Genomic DNA, 15,764 nt, shown 5'->3' with positions numbered 1-15,764 from the left:
GCTGCGGATTGGTCTGCGGATTTAGCAAAATCCGCAGGTAAATCGGCAGGTCAAATGACCTGCGGTTTACCCTGCGGTTTTGCATTGCGGTTTATCATCTCTACAATGGAGGAGATGGCAAACCACAGCGGAATCCGCAGAAAAGAATGACATGTCAATTCTTTCTGGGGATTTGAAACTTTCCATAGGCTATAATGGTATTGAACATCACCTGCAGTTCTGCTGCAGATCCGCAGGGCCAAATCCGCTGCGGATTCGCAGCAGAATCCGCACCGTGTGCACATAGCCTCACACGTCGTGACCTCACAGCACACAGTGACCTCCGAGGCCTGTACTCAGAGCGAAGTTCTGGCCTATAGTGAAGATGTGATTTATGTAGCACATGACAATTGAAAGAATAAGACCCAACGGCGAGGAGAAGCTGAATACGTTTTATTTTTTCTAACAATAATTACCTCATCACTCACCTGCTCACCATCCAGTCCTCTTTAGTCCACCTTCAGGCTCTGCATCTACGGCCTCTTTATCATAGACTAGGACTCCAGGCCACGTCTATGCCTTGCAGGTTACTGCACATCATAAGGTCACAGCGCACGTGGCTACCTTACAACATGTATAACCTTCCGAATCCTGGACACTGCCAGAGTCCTGGATGCTTCATTACGAGGGGCGATCCAAAAGTAATGATAATTGGTTATTTCTATTGCACACAGAAATTAAAATAAAATGTTTTCTTCTCTCTTAGGTACCCACTAGTCCAGGAAAACAAAATCACTTAAATAGGCCACGATTCCCGGGAGCTACATTCATTTGAATATGAACTGCCAAGGAGTGAACATCAAAATGGAAAAAAACGAGCTCAGAGCTGTCATCAAATACCTCTGCTTGAAAAAAATGTCTACCAAAGACATACACAGCGACTTGGTGGAAACATTTGGGGACTCTTCTCCTCCATATTCCACAGATGCACGCTGGGCCAAGGAATTTAAGCTGGGAAGAACATCGACGGAAGATGAGCATCACAAAGGACGCCCATCCACGTCCCTCAATGAGGAAAAGTGAAAAAAGTTGAAAAAGTTGTATTGGCAGATCGAAGAGTGACTATCAGGCATGTAGCTGAGGTCACAGGGATCTCATATGGCAGTATTCAAAGAATCCTTGCAAAAGAATTGCATATGAGAAAGGTCTCCGCGCGTTGGGTGCCAAAAATGTTAACCGACGAGCAAAAGAAGAAACGAGTTGACATTTCAATAGCAAATCTCAAAAAGTTTCAAGCAGACAAGGAGAATTTTTTGTCACGTTTTTTGACCATGGATGAGACCTGGATCCACCACTTTGATCCCGAAACAAAACAACAATCAATGACATGGAAACGAGCCGACGAACCGACGCCGAAGAAATTCAAAGTGTCAATCTCAGCAGGGAAGGTTATGGCGTCCGTTTTTTGGGACGCTGAAGGAATTATTATGGTGGACTATTTGGAGAAGGGAGCCACTATTACGGGCTCCTACTACACAGAACAAATAAGAAGATTGCGGGAGGCTATCAAGGAGAAAAGGCGTTGCAAACTGCGGGCTGGAGTGCTGTTTCACCAAGATAACGCACCGGCTCACAAAGCTGCAGTTGCCATGGCTACCATTCAAGAAGCGGGCTTTGAACTGGTGGAACACCCCCCCTATTCGCCAGATCTAGCCCCCAGTGACTTCTTTCTCTTTCCTTGGCTCAAGGAACACCTCCGGGGCAAGAAATTTGACGACAATAGCGATGTGATAACCGCTGTTGGGGAGTTTTTTGAGGGTCAAGATCAAGAATTTTTTTCGAAGGGAATTCTAAGTTTAGAAAAGAGATGGACTAAATGTATAGACTTTTTAGGAGACTATGTAGAAAAATAAAAAAAAAATTTGACTGTATTCATTGTGTTTATTATTGATTATCATTACTTTTGGATCGCCCCTCGTATATGCCAGCCAGAAGTTGTGGCTGATAGTGAAGAGGCTGCAGATACGGCAAGCAATAGTGGAAAAAAGATGACTGGATAGCGGGCAGCCGGAGAAGTAAGTGATTAGGAGAATATTCGTTTTTAATTTACATTTTATATTTGTAACTATGAGTAAGGTGTAAGGTGGATGTTCATAAGTCAGGGACTGCCTGTGATGGTTATGAATATTATTACCCTATCTAAGAACACTTATAAAATGGGCAACCATGCATATAGGTAAATATCTAACTTTTTAGATATTTAACCAGGTAAAGATAATTAAAGAAAAAAAACCTGATCTGACCATCATCTACTGTAGAACTAAGCCAAATAAATACATTAAATAAAAAGGAATAGGGCAGTTCATATAAAAGCATAACATGTAATAATCATAATATGTAACAGATCTTGGAATGTCATAGATTTTTCAGAGAGTTGAACAATATAGGCCGTATATTTCACCATCAATTTGAAGGTTGTTGTTTGTAGATGGGAATCAGTTGTTAAACCAACAATGTAAAGAAATGGGTTTAAAAGAAACAATAAAGTATATACATATATATATATATATAGAGAGAGAGAAGATAAGAAACTATTATTTAAATTTTAAACATTTAAAATAGTCTACATTTATGATACATAAAAAAGTTTCTAGCAAGTTGACATTTAATTCTACGATTACAATGAAGTACCGTACCCTTTGGGCATTGGTTTGTAAGGCCATTGTTACAGGACCCATGCCTACAGATATAAACTACCACAAGCCATTATAAACAAAATGTTTTTAGTCTTAGACATTATTGCTGTAGGAAGAAAGCTCTCTTGATCATTATCAAAGCTGAAGAAAGTGGAGATTTTTTTAACTATGTAAACAGGTAATTCACAATTGATCACTTTCCAGGTGTCAGGAGTTGAAAGTCCACAGGGAAAGGAATATCTTCAAGATTTGTGCCGTTTACTGTACATTGTTGTAATCTGGGATCAATTTCTTACAGACTTGTATGCTATTTATTATGACTAATATTAGTCCTCTTGATCAGGTGCCGGTTGCAAAAGTTGATGAATGTCTTGAAAGCTTGGTCGGTCCTTGGTTTCTCTTCTCCAACAGCTCAACATGAGCTTATAAACCTTGTCAGGACAAATGACTGGCTGAGGAAGGAATACCTAGCAAGACAGAAAAATATATATGCATGTACTATATTTATTATATTATTACTACCCCTGACATGTTCAAAATGACAATCAAAGAATAAAACATTCACAGCACCTCATAGCAATAGGTGGTCAACTTTACCCACAATAGAGGCACACGTCAATTCCAGAGAGTCCTTCCCGGAAAATATCCAGACATCCAAACAGAAAATGAAGACAGCGCCTCAAAAGTTGGTGAAAAATTCTTTCAGTTTCTTTAATCTGCCCTCTGTGGCGACGTTTCGATTTTACATGCTTGAAAAAGATCATGTAAGATCGAAACGTCGCTACAGAGGGCAGAATAAAGAAACTGAAAGAATTTTTCACCAACTTTTGAGGCGCTGTCTTCATTTTCTATTTGGATCTTCAAAATGACAGTCGTACAATATTAATCTCATAAAATCAAATGTTAATCCATCTACTTGCAATTACATACTTTACAGATTATACAAAAAAGTTGATCTGCATTATGTACCTGTTTCCCTTGATCTCGAAAAAACTCTCCAGTGTTCTCAATCACTTGCTCATCAGACATCTCACTATATGGTTGTTCTTGACAGAAAGTCATAATCTCCCATAAGGTCACTGCAAATGCCCACACGTCACTAGCAGTTGTGAATTTGCCCTGTAGAATAATAAACATGAATGCAGTAAATGTATAAACACAATGGCCATATTGTTACATATGCCTGCAAAAAAAATGCTGGCCTTTTAAATCTTTTGCTTTCAGGGGTTTCTTGATATTTTGCACATCTGGTCACCAAAACAATTTTCATTCTCTTTTTACATTTAGAAAGAAATCTTGAATTTCAAAGTGATTCCTAAATATTTCCTCAAAGTAGACAGAGTGTCAAAATCCTTCTGAGCACTTTCAGACACCTTCCTTTCAATTTTTCATCAAAGTATATTTAACCTGTGCAGAGTCCAAAAATCTGGTTTTAAACTGGAAAATTTTAATCTGGTAGTTATGTTGAGGTTCACCCTTACATGCGGTTCCTGTGTAGGGGAGGTGGACTGACGTACGGACCTGTCTGCAAAGGGAAGGTAAAGGTATAGTGTGCTTTAGGTGGACTGTTCCATTTATAGATGGGAGACAGCTGAAATAGTGGAGAAGGGTGCAATACTACAGTTTGGCCACAAGATGGGAGTAGAGAGAGTTGTGAGAAATGGACTTAACATCAGCTTATGGCTATGAAACCGCAGTCATGGGGGGCGGGGTTACAGGAACTCTGAGAGGAATCCTCAAGGAGGGGGATAAAAAGCAGGTAGAGAGTTCTAGAAGCAGTCAGTCCAGGGAGAGGAGCTGAGGAGAAGAGTAGACCTGAGGAAGAGAAGTACAGTGGTGAAGCTCCAGAAGGGACTGATGTCTGAGACAGTCAGGGGGGGTGGCCCTGGCAAGAGACGCCGCAGACTGTGAGAGCCTGGGGGTACCACAAGATGGACGGACTCGGGCAGGCGAAGCACTGTAGTGGTAGGCCTAGGGTAGCTGCAGTGAAAGAGCCGCGAGGGCCGTCATACAGAAGTAAGAAGGAAGCGAAGGTACCCGGGCCTGTGTGCGGAGGGTGTCTAGCTGCTGCTGTATGTTGCTGCGGTCAAGAGGGCGGCCAATAAAGAGGACCTGCTGGACGCACTTCTGTCTCCGTCTCAGTCTGTTCGCGGTGGTAAGAGGACCAACCCCCAGCCGGTCACCCTACTACAACATCAGCACGTCATGTTTGACAACCTGCATTTTCCCCAGCCACTCGGAGAATAGGTCCCGGTTACGCTGCAACAGCTCCTGACAATGTTGCATCTGGGCCGGTGTCAGGGTCTCTGCAATGGTGACATCATCCACGGTGACTTTGGGCCTGGCTCCCAGGCAAGGGGTGTTCATCAGTTCTCGGTCTCGCCAGGGTTTGAGCAAGTTAATGTGATAGACCTAGTGCGGCTTCCTTCTGTCTGGTGTACTTTGTAATTAACTTCACTCAGTTTTTCCATGACCTCGTATGGGCCTTGCCACTTGGCTAGGAACTTGCTCTCCATCATGGGGATAAGAACTAGCACATGGTCCCCGGGCTGGAACTTCTTCAGCCTTGCTGATTGGTTATACACCCTTGCCTGTGCCTCGTGTGCCTGGAAGAGATGCCCCTTCATGATAGGCATCACTTTCGCCATTCTCTCCTGCAGCTGGGCAACATGCTCTATGATGCTCCTGTGTGGGGTGACCTCAGCTTCCCATGTTTCCTTGGCGATGTCCAGAATCCCTCATGGATGTCGACCAAACAGGGGCTTAGACGAAGAGAAGCCAGTAGACGCCTGGGGTAATTCACTGATGGAAAAGAGCAAAAATGAAAGCAGGTAGTCCTAGTCTCAACCGTCCTTCTCAATGACCTTTAAGAGCATGGCTAATCTTACCGCTTTCCGGATGCACAAGTCATCACCTTGATGTGGGGGAGGGGCAGTTTCTCTGCTGCGTACATCTCCCCCCAGGAGTTCCTTCTGTCTTTGCTGCTGTTGTGTCATGATCCAGGACGGGGATTCGCTTTGGCCCATCCTGGTCAGACAGGGGGTTAATTGTTTCTGCCTCTCTCTGGCAGAGGGCAGCTATTTAATGCTCACTGGACCTGGGTCCGGTGTCAGTTATACTCCTGCCCTCGGCTGAGTTAAGTGACCTCTTGTATACGTGTGCCTTGTGCCTGATAACTTGTTGCTTGTTTGGTTGTGATCCGGTTCTGTCCCTGTTACGAGTTCTGCCTGACCCTCTTATACCGCTCCGTCCTCTCGTGTATGACCCTCTGCTTGTGACTCGACTGCTCTCTGCTCGTCCCTTTTGTACCGCACTGTCCTCTCATGTATGACCCTCTGCTTGTGACTCGACTGCTCTCTGCTCATCCCTTTTGTACCGCACTGCCCTCTTGTGTATGACCTTTGGCTTCATCTGACCTCCCATCTGCTTGTTCCTCCTGTACCTCCTTCGCCCGTATTGTGTATGATCTCTGGTTTGCCCGACTCTGAGTGTTCTTCCATCTTAACAAGCAGGACGCTAAGTCCCGCCCCTTGTGGTCACATGAGCGTAGGTCCCGTGCCTGCTTGCTAATACTTCAGCGTTCAGGTCCTGTGCGTCTGTACTTTCCAGCTGTTACTGTCCCCGGGACCCCTACAGCACTGGTGAATCCCTGCTCAGCGAGGGCTGTACGCCGGCGCTGTCAGGATCCTGACGTGTTGCAGCTGCTGTATTAGAAGCTTATTAGTCTCCTGCTGTATCTGGGTACTGTTGCTGCTGGCTCAGGCATCAGGTGCTTGAGTAGCTCCTCCATTTTGTCCAAACGCTGTTCCATCCATGTAGCCACCTTCACCCAGAACATACGGTTTATCTACCACTGCTACATGTGTTCCTGGAATATTGCCCGCATCCGAAATACCACGTGTGAGAGTTTGACAGGCTTAGCTGCTCCTCGAGGTAGACTCAGCGACACAGGTAGTTAAAGACTCTCAGTGGTTTATTACCTCATAAACCAAAAAACAAAATGGTAACAGAAAAACAGCCTGTCAAGCTCAAATTAAAATAAACAGTTCAAACACTGTCCTGCCCAGGTCCTCTGGGACAACACATATGGCAGCCTTTGCAGAAGCTAGCAATCCGAAGGCTTGCTTTCCTCCACACACATAGACAGAGAAAAAAAACTGGCTGGACATTTAACTTCCCTCCAGTCACATCCTGGAGATGGAGATATGGTGAGTAGGCGTCCCACCCATCTCTGACCTACCCACCATGAAAGCCATGCCCATATAGCAACTGGATTGCTCTCAGCACATATCATGCTGGAGAAAACACTTATGGCTTTCACATCACACAGGAAAGCAATCTTAGTGACACATATCTCCCCTCATGTACAACACCAGTGACCCTGTCACTATATATACTAATGAACTGATCTATGCTACTGCCTCAGCAATCATGGAAATGCTTGGCTATACAAGTAGAGTTGAGCAACTTTGGTCGGATCGGGTTCATGAAACAAAATTTGTTTCAGATGAAACTGGTCCGACTAGGGCAAAAAAGTTGGAGTTTCGTCCAAAACCTGACCCCAATGCAAGTCAATGGGAAATAAAAGTCGGCATTTTGCGGATGACATTCATCCACTCAATGCCGACTTTTATTCCCCATTGACTTGCATTGGGGTCGGGTTTCGGACGAAACTCCGACTTTTTTTACCCTAGTCGGACCAGTTTCATCTGAAACAAATTTTGTTTCATGAAACCCGATCTGACCAAAGTCGCTCAACTCTATAAACAACCAACAAAAGCAGCAGAAGTATGTGTCCCCCTTGGAAAAGATGACTGGAGGCAAAGATCAAGGTGACACGAAGGAAAGTCAGCCAATTAACAGAAATACAGACGAGTGTAAAGATCAAGAATAAGACCAAGCTGGACAAGAACAAAGGCCTGACCCCAAATGAAGCCCTAGAGACTGCTAAACAAAGGCTCACAGCACTCGCTGCAACACTAGGCAGATGCATTCTCCAGAGAACCATCCAAGGTGTATTCCCAACTACAGAGTAACAGCACAAAGGCTGCAACTCCACCAAGAGCAGAGACTGAACAATACTGGAGGAACATATGGGAGAAGGAAAAACACTACACCAGTGCAATGTGGCTGCAAGATCTGAGAATGAAACACCGCAAGCACCTAGAGCAAGAACCAGTCACCATTACAGAATGTTATGCCGCGCTCACCAGGAGATGGGGCTTCGGTCCCGATGTCACTCCCTCTGGTACGGCGGTCCCTCCAGGGCTCCCGTCGGGTGCGCACGTGCAGCTCTCGTCCCTGGGGCTTCTCCTCCATGTCACGGTTGCGCTTGTGCGCTCCTGTCAGTGCTGTCTCCAGGTCGGTCCCCTCTATGGTAATGGAGGACCTGACCCGGTAGCTGTAGTGGTCATGTGCTTTCTGGCTTGTATCTGACCCGGAACCTGTCATGGTCATGTGCTATTTCAGGCTACCTTCCCCTATGGGAGGTGCCTGATTATTGTTGTGCTTCCTGGCTGGGTCTGCTTTGTCCCAGCCGTGCCGTGCGCTGTTCTCAGGTCCTCTGCTCTTTCTGGTATTCTATTGTGCTCCTAGCACTCGCTCTGAACTTTCACGTTGCTTCTTACTCAGTTGTGCCTCCTGGCACACTCTAGTATCCTGTCCTCTGTCCCTTGCTCAGTCATGCCTCCTGGTACTCACTCTGTTCCTGTGCTCTGTAACACCTCCTGGCACGACTGCTGCTCCATTCAGTACTCTGTTGTGCTCCTGTAACTCGTCCTGCTTTGTTTATCTCCAGACGTATTACTTGCTATACGCCATACGTGCTCACGGCTACCTGTCTCACACCATCTGTAGTTAGCACACTTCTGTGTACACTCTTGGTGTTCCTGGTACCCAGTTCCGTTCTTCCGATATACTCAACCATGTCTCCTGTGAGCCGCCCCTCTTGGTACCGGCTGTCGCGGTTCTGACCTCTGCGGTCCTGCCCCTAACGATCCCTGTATAGGGGTAGGTCATGACCTGGCGCACTCGGCCCAGGGGCTCCTGATCCGCGACCCAGAGGGTCCACTCTTGGACGTTGTCTGCTCCTGAACGTCACACAGAAGCAGACATCCAACGGTGGGTCAAGAACATGAAGAGCTAGACAGCACCTGGCCCAGACACGATCAACATCTACTGGCTAAAGAAATTAACAGCAATACATGAACGCATGGCAATCAGATGAACCAACTGCTAGAAGCAGGCCACCACCCAGCTTGGCTAACACATGGAAGAACAGTGATGATCATGAAGGATCCTCACAAAGGAACAGCTCCATCCAACTACTGCCCAATAACCTGCCTTACAACAACATTGAAACTCCTGTCAGGCATCTTAGCTAACAAGCTACAGACCCATAAGAAACAGTACATGAATCCAGCTCAGAAAGGCATTGGAGCCAACACCAGAGGCTCTAAGCACCAGCTTCTAGTAGATAGAGCAATCGCCCAAAACTCAAGATCCAGACCAATCTCAGCACAGCCTGGATTGACTACAGGAAAGCCTATGACTCAATGCCACAGACATGGATCTTTGAATGCTTGGCTCTCTACAATGTCAACAGGAAATTAAGAACCTTCCTCAGAAACTCAATGTGGCAATGGAAAACAACATTGGAAGTCAACTCAAGATAACTAGCACAAGTGGCCATCAAATGCGGCATATACCAAGGTGATGCACTGTCCCCATTGCTGTTCTGCATAAGCTTGAACCCCCTCAGTCAGATAATTACAGAGTCTGGCTGTGGATACAAGTTCAAGAGTGGAAGTACCATCAGCCACCTCCTCTACATGGATGACATCAAGCTGTATGCAAAAGACAAAAGAGACAACAATTCACTGATCCACCTGACAAGGATCTACAGTGAAGACATTGGGATGTCCTTCGGACTGGATAAATGTGGCAGGTTGGTAATAAAGAGAGGCAAGGTAGTCAAGACTGATGAAGTGGAATTACTAGCACGACATATAGCAGATGTACAGACATGCTACAAGTACCTCGGCATCCCACAGGGTTAGGGTAACTATGATGAGGAGACAAGGAAGGCTGCAACATCCAAATACCATCAAAGGGTAAGACAGGTACTGAAGAGCCAGCTCAATAGGAAGAATAAAATCTGTGCCATCAATACATATGCCCTGCCAGTTATCAGATACCCTGTTGGCATAGTGTGCTGGCCAAAAGAAGAGATGGAAGCTGCAGATGTGAAGACACAAAAGCTCCTCACAATGCATGGAGGTCTTCACCCAAAGTCTAGCACCCAAAGATTGTATACCAACAAAAAAGGAAGGTGGTCGAGGCTTGATAAACATCCAAGCCACCATCACGGATGAAACAAGGAGTATCCAGGAATACATCAGAAAAATGGCACCAATAGATGAGATGCTGAGAGAAAGCCTAAGGCAGCAACAACAACAGATCTGGATGGAAGAACAGTAACATGAACCGCCATGACAAGACAAGCCACTGCATGGGATGTACCATCGACAGATAATGGAGGTGGCTGACATGGAGAAATCCTACCAATGGCTGCAGAAAGTTGGACTCCGAGACAGCACAGAGGCATTAATCATAGCAGCACAAGAGCAAGCACTAAGTACCAGATCCATAGAAGCAGGAATATACCACACAAGACAAGACCCAAGATGCAGACTGTGAGGAACTGAAATACTTTCCCAGCACAGATGACTAGTTACCTCAAGTTATGTTGTATTTACACGCAATGACCTTATCTGGTGGGGGAATATGTGCCTTTATTTCTCTCGGCAGGTGGGCCACTTGGGTTCACACCACTGCAGACTGGCCAGAGACTTCACTGGCTGTGAATTCATTGTACATTGGTTAAGGGGTTGGGAGTAGAGTTGAGAGACTTGATGGGGGAGGGCAGTTGTGTCTGGGGATCTGAAGCGAAAGGAGCAGAGTTAAGGCCGCTCCTGAAACCCATGAATGGACTATCGAACTTGGCACTAAGTTCTCGGGCTTCGGTCGTGAGATCTATATTACCCTAGGAATTATCCCATGGACTATTTTTACTGACTTGTTGCTGATCGCGTGGACTGGGGGCATTACATTGGGGTCATCTACCTGGACTTACTGAAATGCTTGTATGGATACAAATAAAACTTGTTGCATCGTTAACCTGCCTAGGTGATTACTAACACCCACAACTCTAGATCTTCATACAGACTATGCAAAGAAACCTCAGAAACAGTCCAACACATAGTGGCAGGATGCAAACTGCAAACAGGAAGAGCGTAAACCGAATGCCAAAACATAGTAGTGGAAATTGTATACAGGAACATCTGCGCAGCATATGGGCTAAGTCCCCCTAAGTCCAGGTGGCAGACCCCAGAGAAAGTGGTGGAGAATGAAAGGGCAAAAATCCTGTGTGACTTCAAGATCCAGATGGATAAGCAGGTGTTGGGTAACCAACCAGACATTGTGATAGTACACAAGGATCAGAAGACAACAACAATAATAGATGTGGCAGTGCCAAGTGACAGCAACATCAGAAAAAAGGAATATGAGAAGCTAGAGAAATACCAGGGCCTCAAAAGGAGAACTGGAGAAGATAATAATAATAATAATCATTATTTATATAGTGCCAACATATTCTGCAGTGCTTTACAGTTTAACAGTTTCAAAACACAAGTCATAAGTAACATTAACAATACAATAATTAAAGCAAAATTAGACAACCCTGCTCGTGAGAGCTTACAGTCTACAATGAGGTGGGGTAGATACAAAGCACAGGTGTGTATTTACAATGGTGTATTTACAACGATGGTCCAGCTATCTTGAGGGAGTGGGGGATAGATGGGGAAAGTGAATGGGCTACACACGCACACTTTCACATAATATGACTTTGATTAGTGAACATTAGAGTTGAGAGACTTTGGTCGAATCAGGTTTCATGAAAAAAAATTTGTTTCAGATTAAACTGGTCCGACTAGGGCAAAAAAAGTCGGAGTTTCGTCCGAAACCCGACCCCAATGCAAGTCAATGAGGAATAAAAGTCGGCATTGAGTGGATGAATGTCATCCGCTCAATGCCGACTTTTATTTCCCATTGACTTGCATTGGGGTCGGGTTTCGGTTGAAACTCCGACTATTTTTGCCCTAGTCGGACCAGTTTCATCTGAAACAAATTTTGTTTCATGAAACCCGATCCGACCAAAGTCGCTCAACTCTAGTGAACATGATAGGTCCCTCTGAACAAATGTGTTTTGAGGAAGCGCCTAAAACTATGCAAATTGTGGATAGTCCTAATATCTTGGAGTAGAGCATTCTAGAGGATTGGAGTTAGGAGTGGGAGGTAAGGATTAGTGCGGAGGTTAGTCGAAAGTCGTTTGCAGAGCGCAGCGGTCGGTTAGGCTGATAGACAGAAATGAGGAAGGAGATGTAGTGGGGTGCCGCACTGTGGAGAGCTTTGTGGGTGACAACTAGAGTTGAGCGACTTTGGTCGGATCGGGTTTCATGAAACAAAATTTGTTTCAGATGAAACTGGCATTCATCCACTCATTGCAGACTTTTAATCCCCATTGACTTGCATTGGGGTTGGGTTTCTGATGAAACTCTGACTTTTTTTGCCCTAGTCGGACCAGTTTCCTCTGAAACAAATTTTGTTTCATGAAACCCGATCCGACCAAAGTCGCTCAACTCTAGTGACTGACAAGTACTTTGAATTGGATCCTATAATGAATGGACAGCCAATGTAACGATTGGTGAAGAGCGGATGCGTCCGAGTACCGATTAGCCAGATGGATGACCCTGGCTGCTGCATTAAGTGTGGACTGGAGAGGGGAAAGTCAAGTAACAGGGAGATCAATTAATAGAGTGTTGCAGTAGTCCAGACGGGAGTGGATCAAGGCGACAGGGTTTTTGTTGTTTCCATGGTGAGAAAAGGGCGGATTCTAGAGATGTTCTTTAAGTGTAGGTGGCAAGAGCGGGCAAGAGATTGTATATGGGATGTGAAGGAGAGATTGGTGTCAGACATAATAACCAGACAGTGCGCCTGCTGCGGGGGTGTTATTATGGTGCCACCCACGGAGAGGGAAATGTCCGGTTTAGGGAGGTTAATAGATGGCGGGAGCAGAAGAAGTTCAGTTTCGGAGAGGTTGAGTTTCAGATAGAGGGCAGACATGATGTTAGCGACTGCGGACAGACAGCCACTGGTGTTCTGTAGTACAGTGGGGGTAAGGTCAGGGGACAATGTGTATAGTTTTGGGCTAAGGAAGATGTGGAAGGTGAAGGCAACAGTGATTCCAGTGGTGATAGGAGCACTGACCCCTAAGTTGGAAGAATGACTACAACAGATCCCAGGAACAACATCTGAGCTCTTTGTAAGCACAATGCTCAGAACAACTAAGATCCTGCGCAGAACCCTCAAACTCCCAGGTCTCTGGTAGAGGATGCAAGAATGAGAAAGGACAACAAAGACCACCACTAGTGGGGGGGTGAGAAGGAAGTTTTTTGAGAAGGAACGGAGCAGGATGAACCCTTCTTGTGATATGAATTGGCCTAGGAGAGGCTTCTCAAGGCAGTTCGAGACAAGTCTACCACCCATGAGAGATTAGACTGTCCTTGGGATTCCCCACCTCCTATGCGGGAGCAGGCGATGGTGCAGGTGACATGGGGCTGTCACCCATTTCTATATGTCTGGGGCTCTGGCACTACTTGAAGTCGGTTCACTTACAGCCTAGGCTGGGAATCGGGCTCTAGGTAGCAGGTAGAGGCAGTTTCCCTAGCCTCACGAGGAAGCAGAAGAAGAAGTGGACATCTGAAGAGGATTACTGTAGCACCCGTCTTATAATTTTTTCCTGGTTTTGTAGTTTCTGCAAAGCCTTTATAACTGTAAGAGTGCATCAACTACACTTTCAAAATATTTGAATGAGGCACTCCATTTGGTGGCTTCAAGGGTGTATGGGTGACCCTTCTTATATTTTTTTCCTGGCTTTGCATTGTGTGCAGAGCTTTTATGAGTGTAGGGGTACCAAACTACACTCTGTACACCATATTTGAATGAGGCACTCCAGTTGGTGCCCTCAAGGGTATATGGATGATCCTGCTTGCAATTTTTGGAAGGCTTTCACTGTGTACAGGGCTTTTATGAGTGTAGGAGTACCACAACTACATTTTGTTCACAATATTAGAAAAAGACCCTACAGTTGGTGCCTTCAAGGGTGTATGGATGACCCTGTTTGTAATTTTTGGAAGGCTTTGCACTTCGTACATAGTCTCTATGAGTCTAGGAGTGCCATTACATGACAATTTGAACATAATGTGTATGAGGCCCTCCTCTATGTCTAATACAGGGTGTATCTGAGTCCTTCTTCCATTAATTTTTGGCAGTTTTTGCTTCCTTCATAAATTACACTGAAATTTCCAATATTTTAATAAAAAAATAATAATTTCATAAAAATGTATATGAAATGTAAATTTGGTTTACTTAAATTATTATTTTTTTAGCCCCTTTAGCCCCCAAGCCTATTTTCACGTTGATGACCAGGCAAAAATTTGGAATTCTGACCAGTGCCACTTTATGTGGTAATAACTTCAATGGATTCCACTGATTCTGAGACTCTTTTTTCACAATATATTGTACTTCACGATCGTGGTAAAATTTATTTGATATGACTTGCGTTTATTCATGGAAAAAATGGAAATTAGCCAAAATATTGCAATTTTAAAGGTTTTATTTTTTATGCTATTAAATCAGAGAGCTATATCAAACAAAATAATTCATAAATAATTCATAAATATCATTTCCCACATATCTAGTTTACAACAGCACAATTTTTAAAAATATTTTTTGTTAAGTTATAAGGGTTAAAAATTGACCAGCGATTTCTAATTTTTAAAAAAAAAATTACAAAACCATTGTTTTTAGGGACCACATTACATTTGAAATGAATTTGAGGGGTCCATATGACAGAAAATACCCAAAAGTGACACCATTCTAAAAACTGCACCCCTCAAGCTGCTCAAAACAACATTTAACCAATGATAAAACTGCAGGAAAGATCAGTGCAGATAGGGTCTTATCCGGTGGACATTTTGAAAATACACTCAGATTCTACTAATCTGATATAGGCTTTTGGTAAAGCACGTAGATATAGTAGAGATATCAGCTGCAGCAGATCCACGGGTCAGCAGGTGACCGTAACAGAAATTAATTAAAAGGAGTTCTGCGGATATGATCCACGCTGGAATTCAGACATCCGCCTAAGAGAGGAGTCATTTGGACTTTGAAACACGTAGAATAAACCAGCTTTCATTTCAATATGTCTTGATTTACATTTATTCAGCAGCGCGGATCATATCCACAGAACTCCTTTTAATTCTTTTCAAACATTTAAGAAGTTTATTAACCCTTCAGGTGCCTCACATGAATTTTTGGAATATGAAAGGAAAAAATAAACAGTTAGATTTTTTTCCCAAAATTCTTTTTATTTTCACAACGGTAACAGGCAAAAATGGACCCCAAAATATGTTCTGCAATTTCTCCTGAGCATGACGATACCCCGTATGTGGGGGAAAACCACTGTTTGGGAGCATGGCAGAGCTCTGACTTTGTGAATGCAAAATTTGCAGGAATAATTACTGGATGCCATATCGCATTTGGAAAGTCCCTGATGTGTGTAAAAGTAGAAACCCCCACATATCACACCATTTTGGACCCCTCAGGGAATGTATCTGTTAGGCATCGGATTTCTGTCGCTGCACAGCGAGAATCCCGAGCCTTACTTCCAGCGGTCTCCCATTCCTCTCCAGCCGCAGAGGAGGTTGCTCAGCAAAAGCATCAGTCAAGGGGCTCTGCCCAGACCAGCTCCGTGGGTTTGCTTGCTGCTGCCACCTCTGGCACAGCTATGGCAATACATGCTGCTCAGCAGCGAGATTCTCCAGGGACTAAGTCCCCATGTGGGCCACTGAGCATGCTCGTGGAGTGATCGCCCATTGGAGATCGAAGGTCACCTGCTCAGGTCCTGCTCCTGTTCGGATTGGCCCATCCGAGAAGCCAGGAAGGTCCCGGACGCTCGCGGCTATAAAA

The 15,764-nt window shown here is 44.7% G+C and overlaps 1 protein-coding gene across 1 annotated transcript in view; it reads right to left on the bottom strand.

The window, feature by feature from the left end:
• Positions 1 to 417: 417 nt before the first annotated feature.
• Positions 418 to 15,764, bottom strand: part of DDR2 (discoidin domain receptor tyrosine kinase 2) — a 1,077,249-nt gene continuing 1,061,902 nt past the window's right edge. The window contains exons 17-18 of the mRNA XM_073557968.1: positions 3,645 to 3,794; positions 418 to 3,142 (exon numbers count right to left, since the gene is read on the bottom strand). Coding sequence (XP_073414069.1) covers positions 3,002 to 3,142; positions 3,645 to 3,794 — 291 coding nt within the window. The 3' untranslated portion in view covers positions 418 to 3,001. The remainder of the gene's footprint in view (positions 3,143 to 3,644; positions 3,795 to 15,764) is intronic.

This window comes from Dendrobates tinctorius, unplaced genomic scaffold (assembly GCF_039654945.1).
Source record: "Dendrobates tinctorius isolate UK_male_01 unplaced genomic scaffold, ASM3965494v1 ptg000012l, whole genome shotgun sequence".
Taxonomy (NCBI): domain Eukaryota; kingdom Metazoa; phylum Chordata; class Amphibia; order Anura; family Dendrobatidae; genus Dendrobates; species Dendrobates tinctorius.
This window is presented reverse-complemented; position numbering and strand designations above follow the sequence as displayed.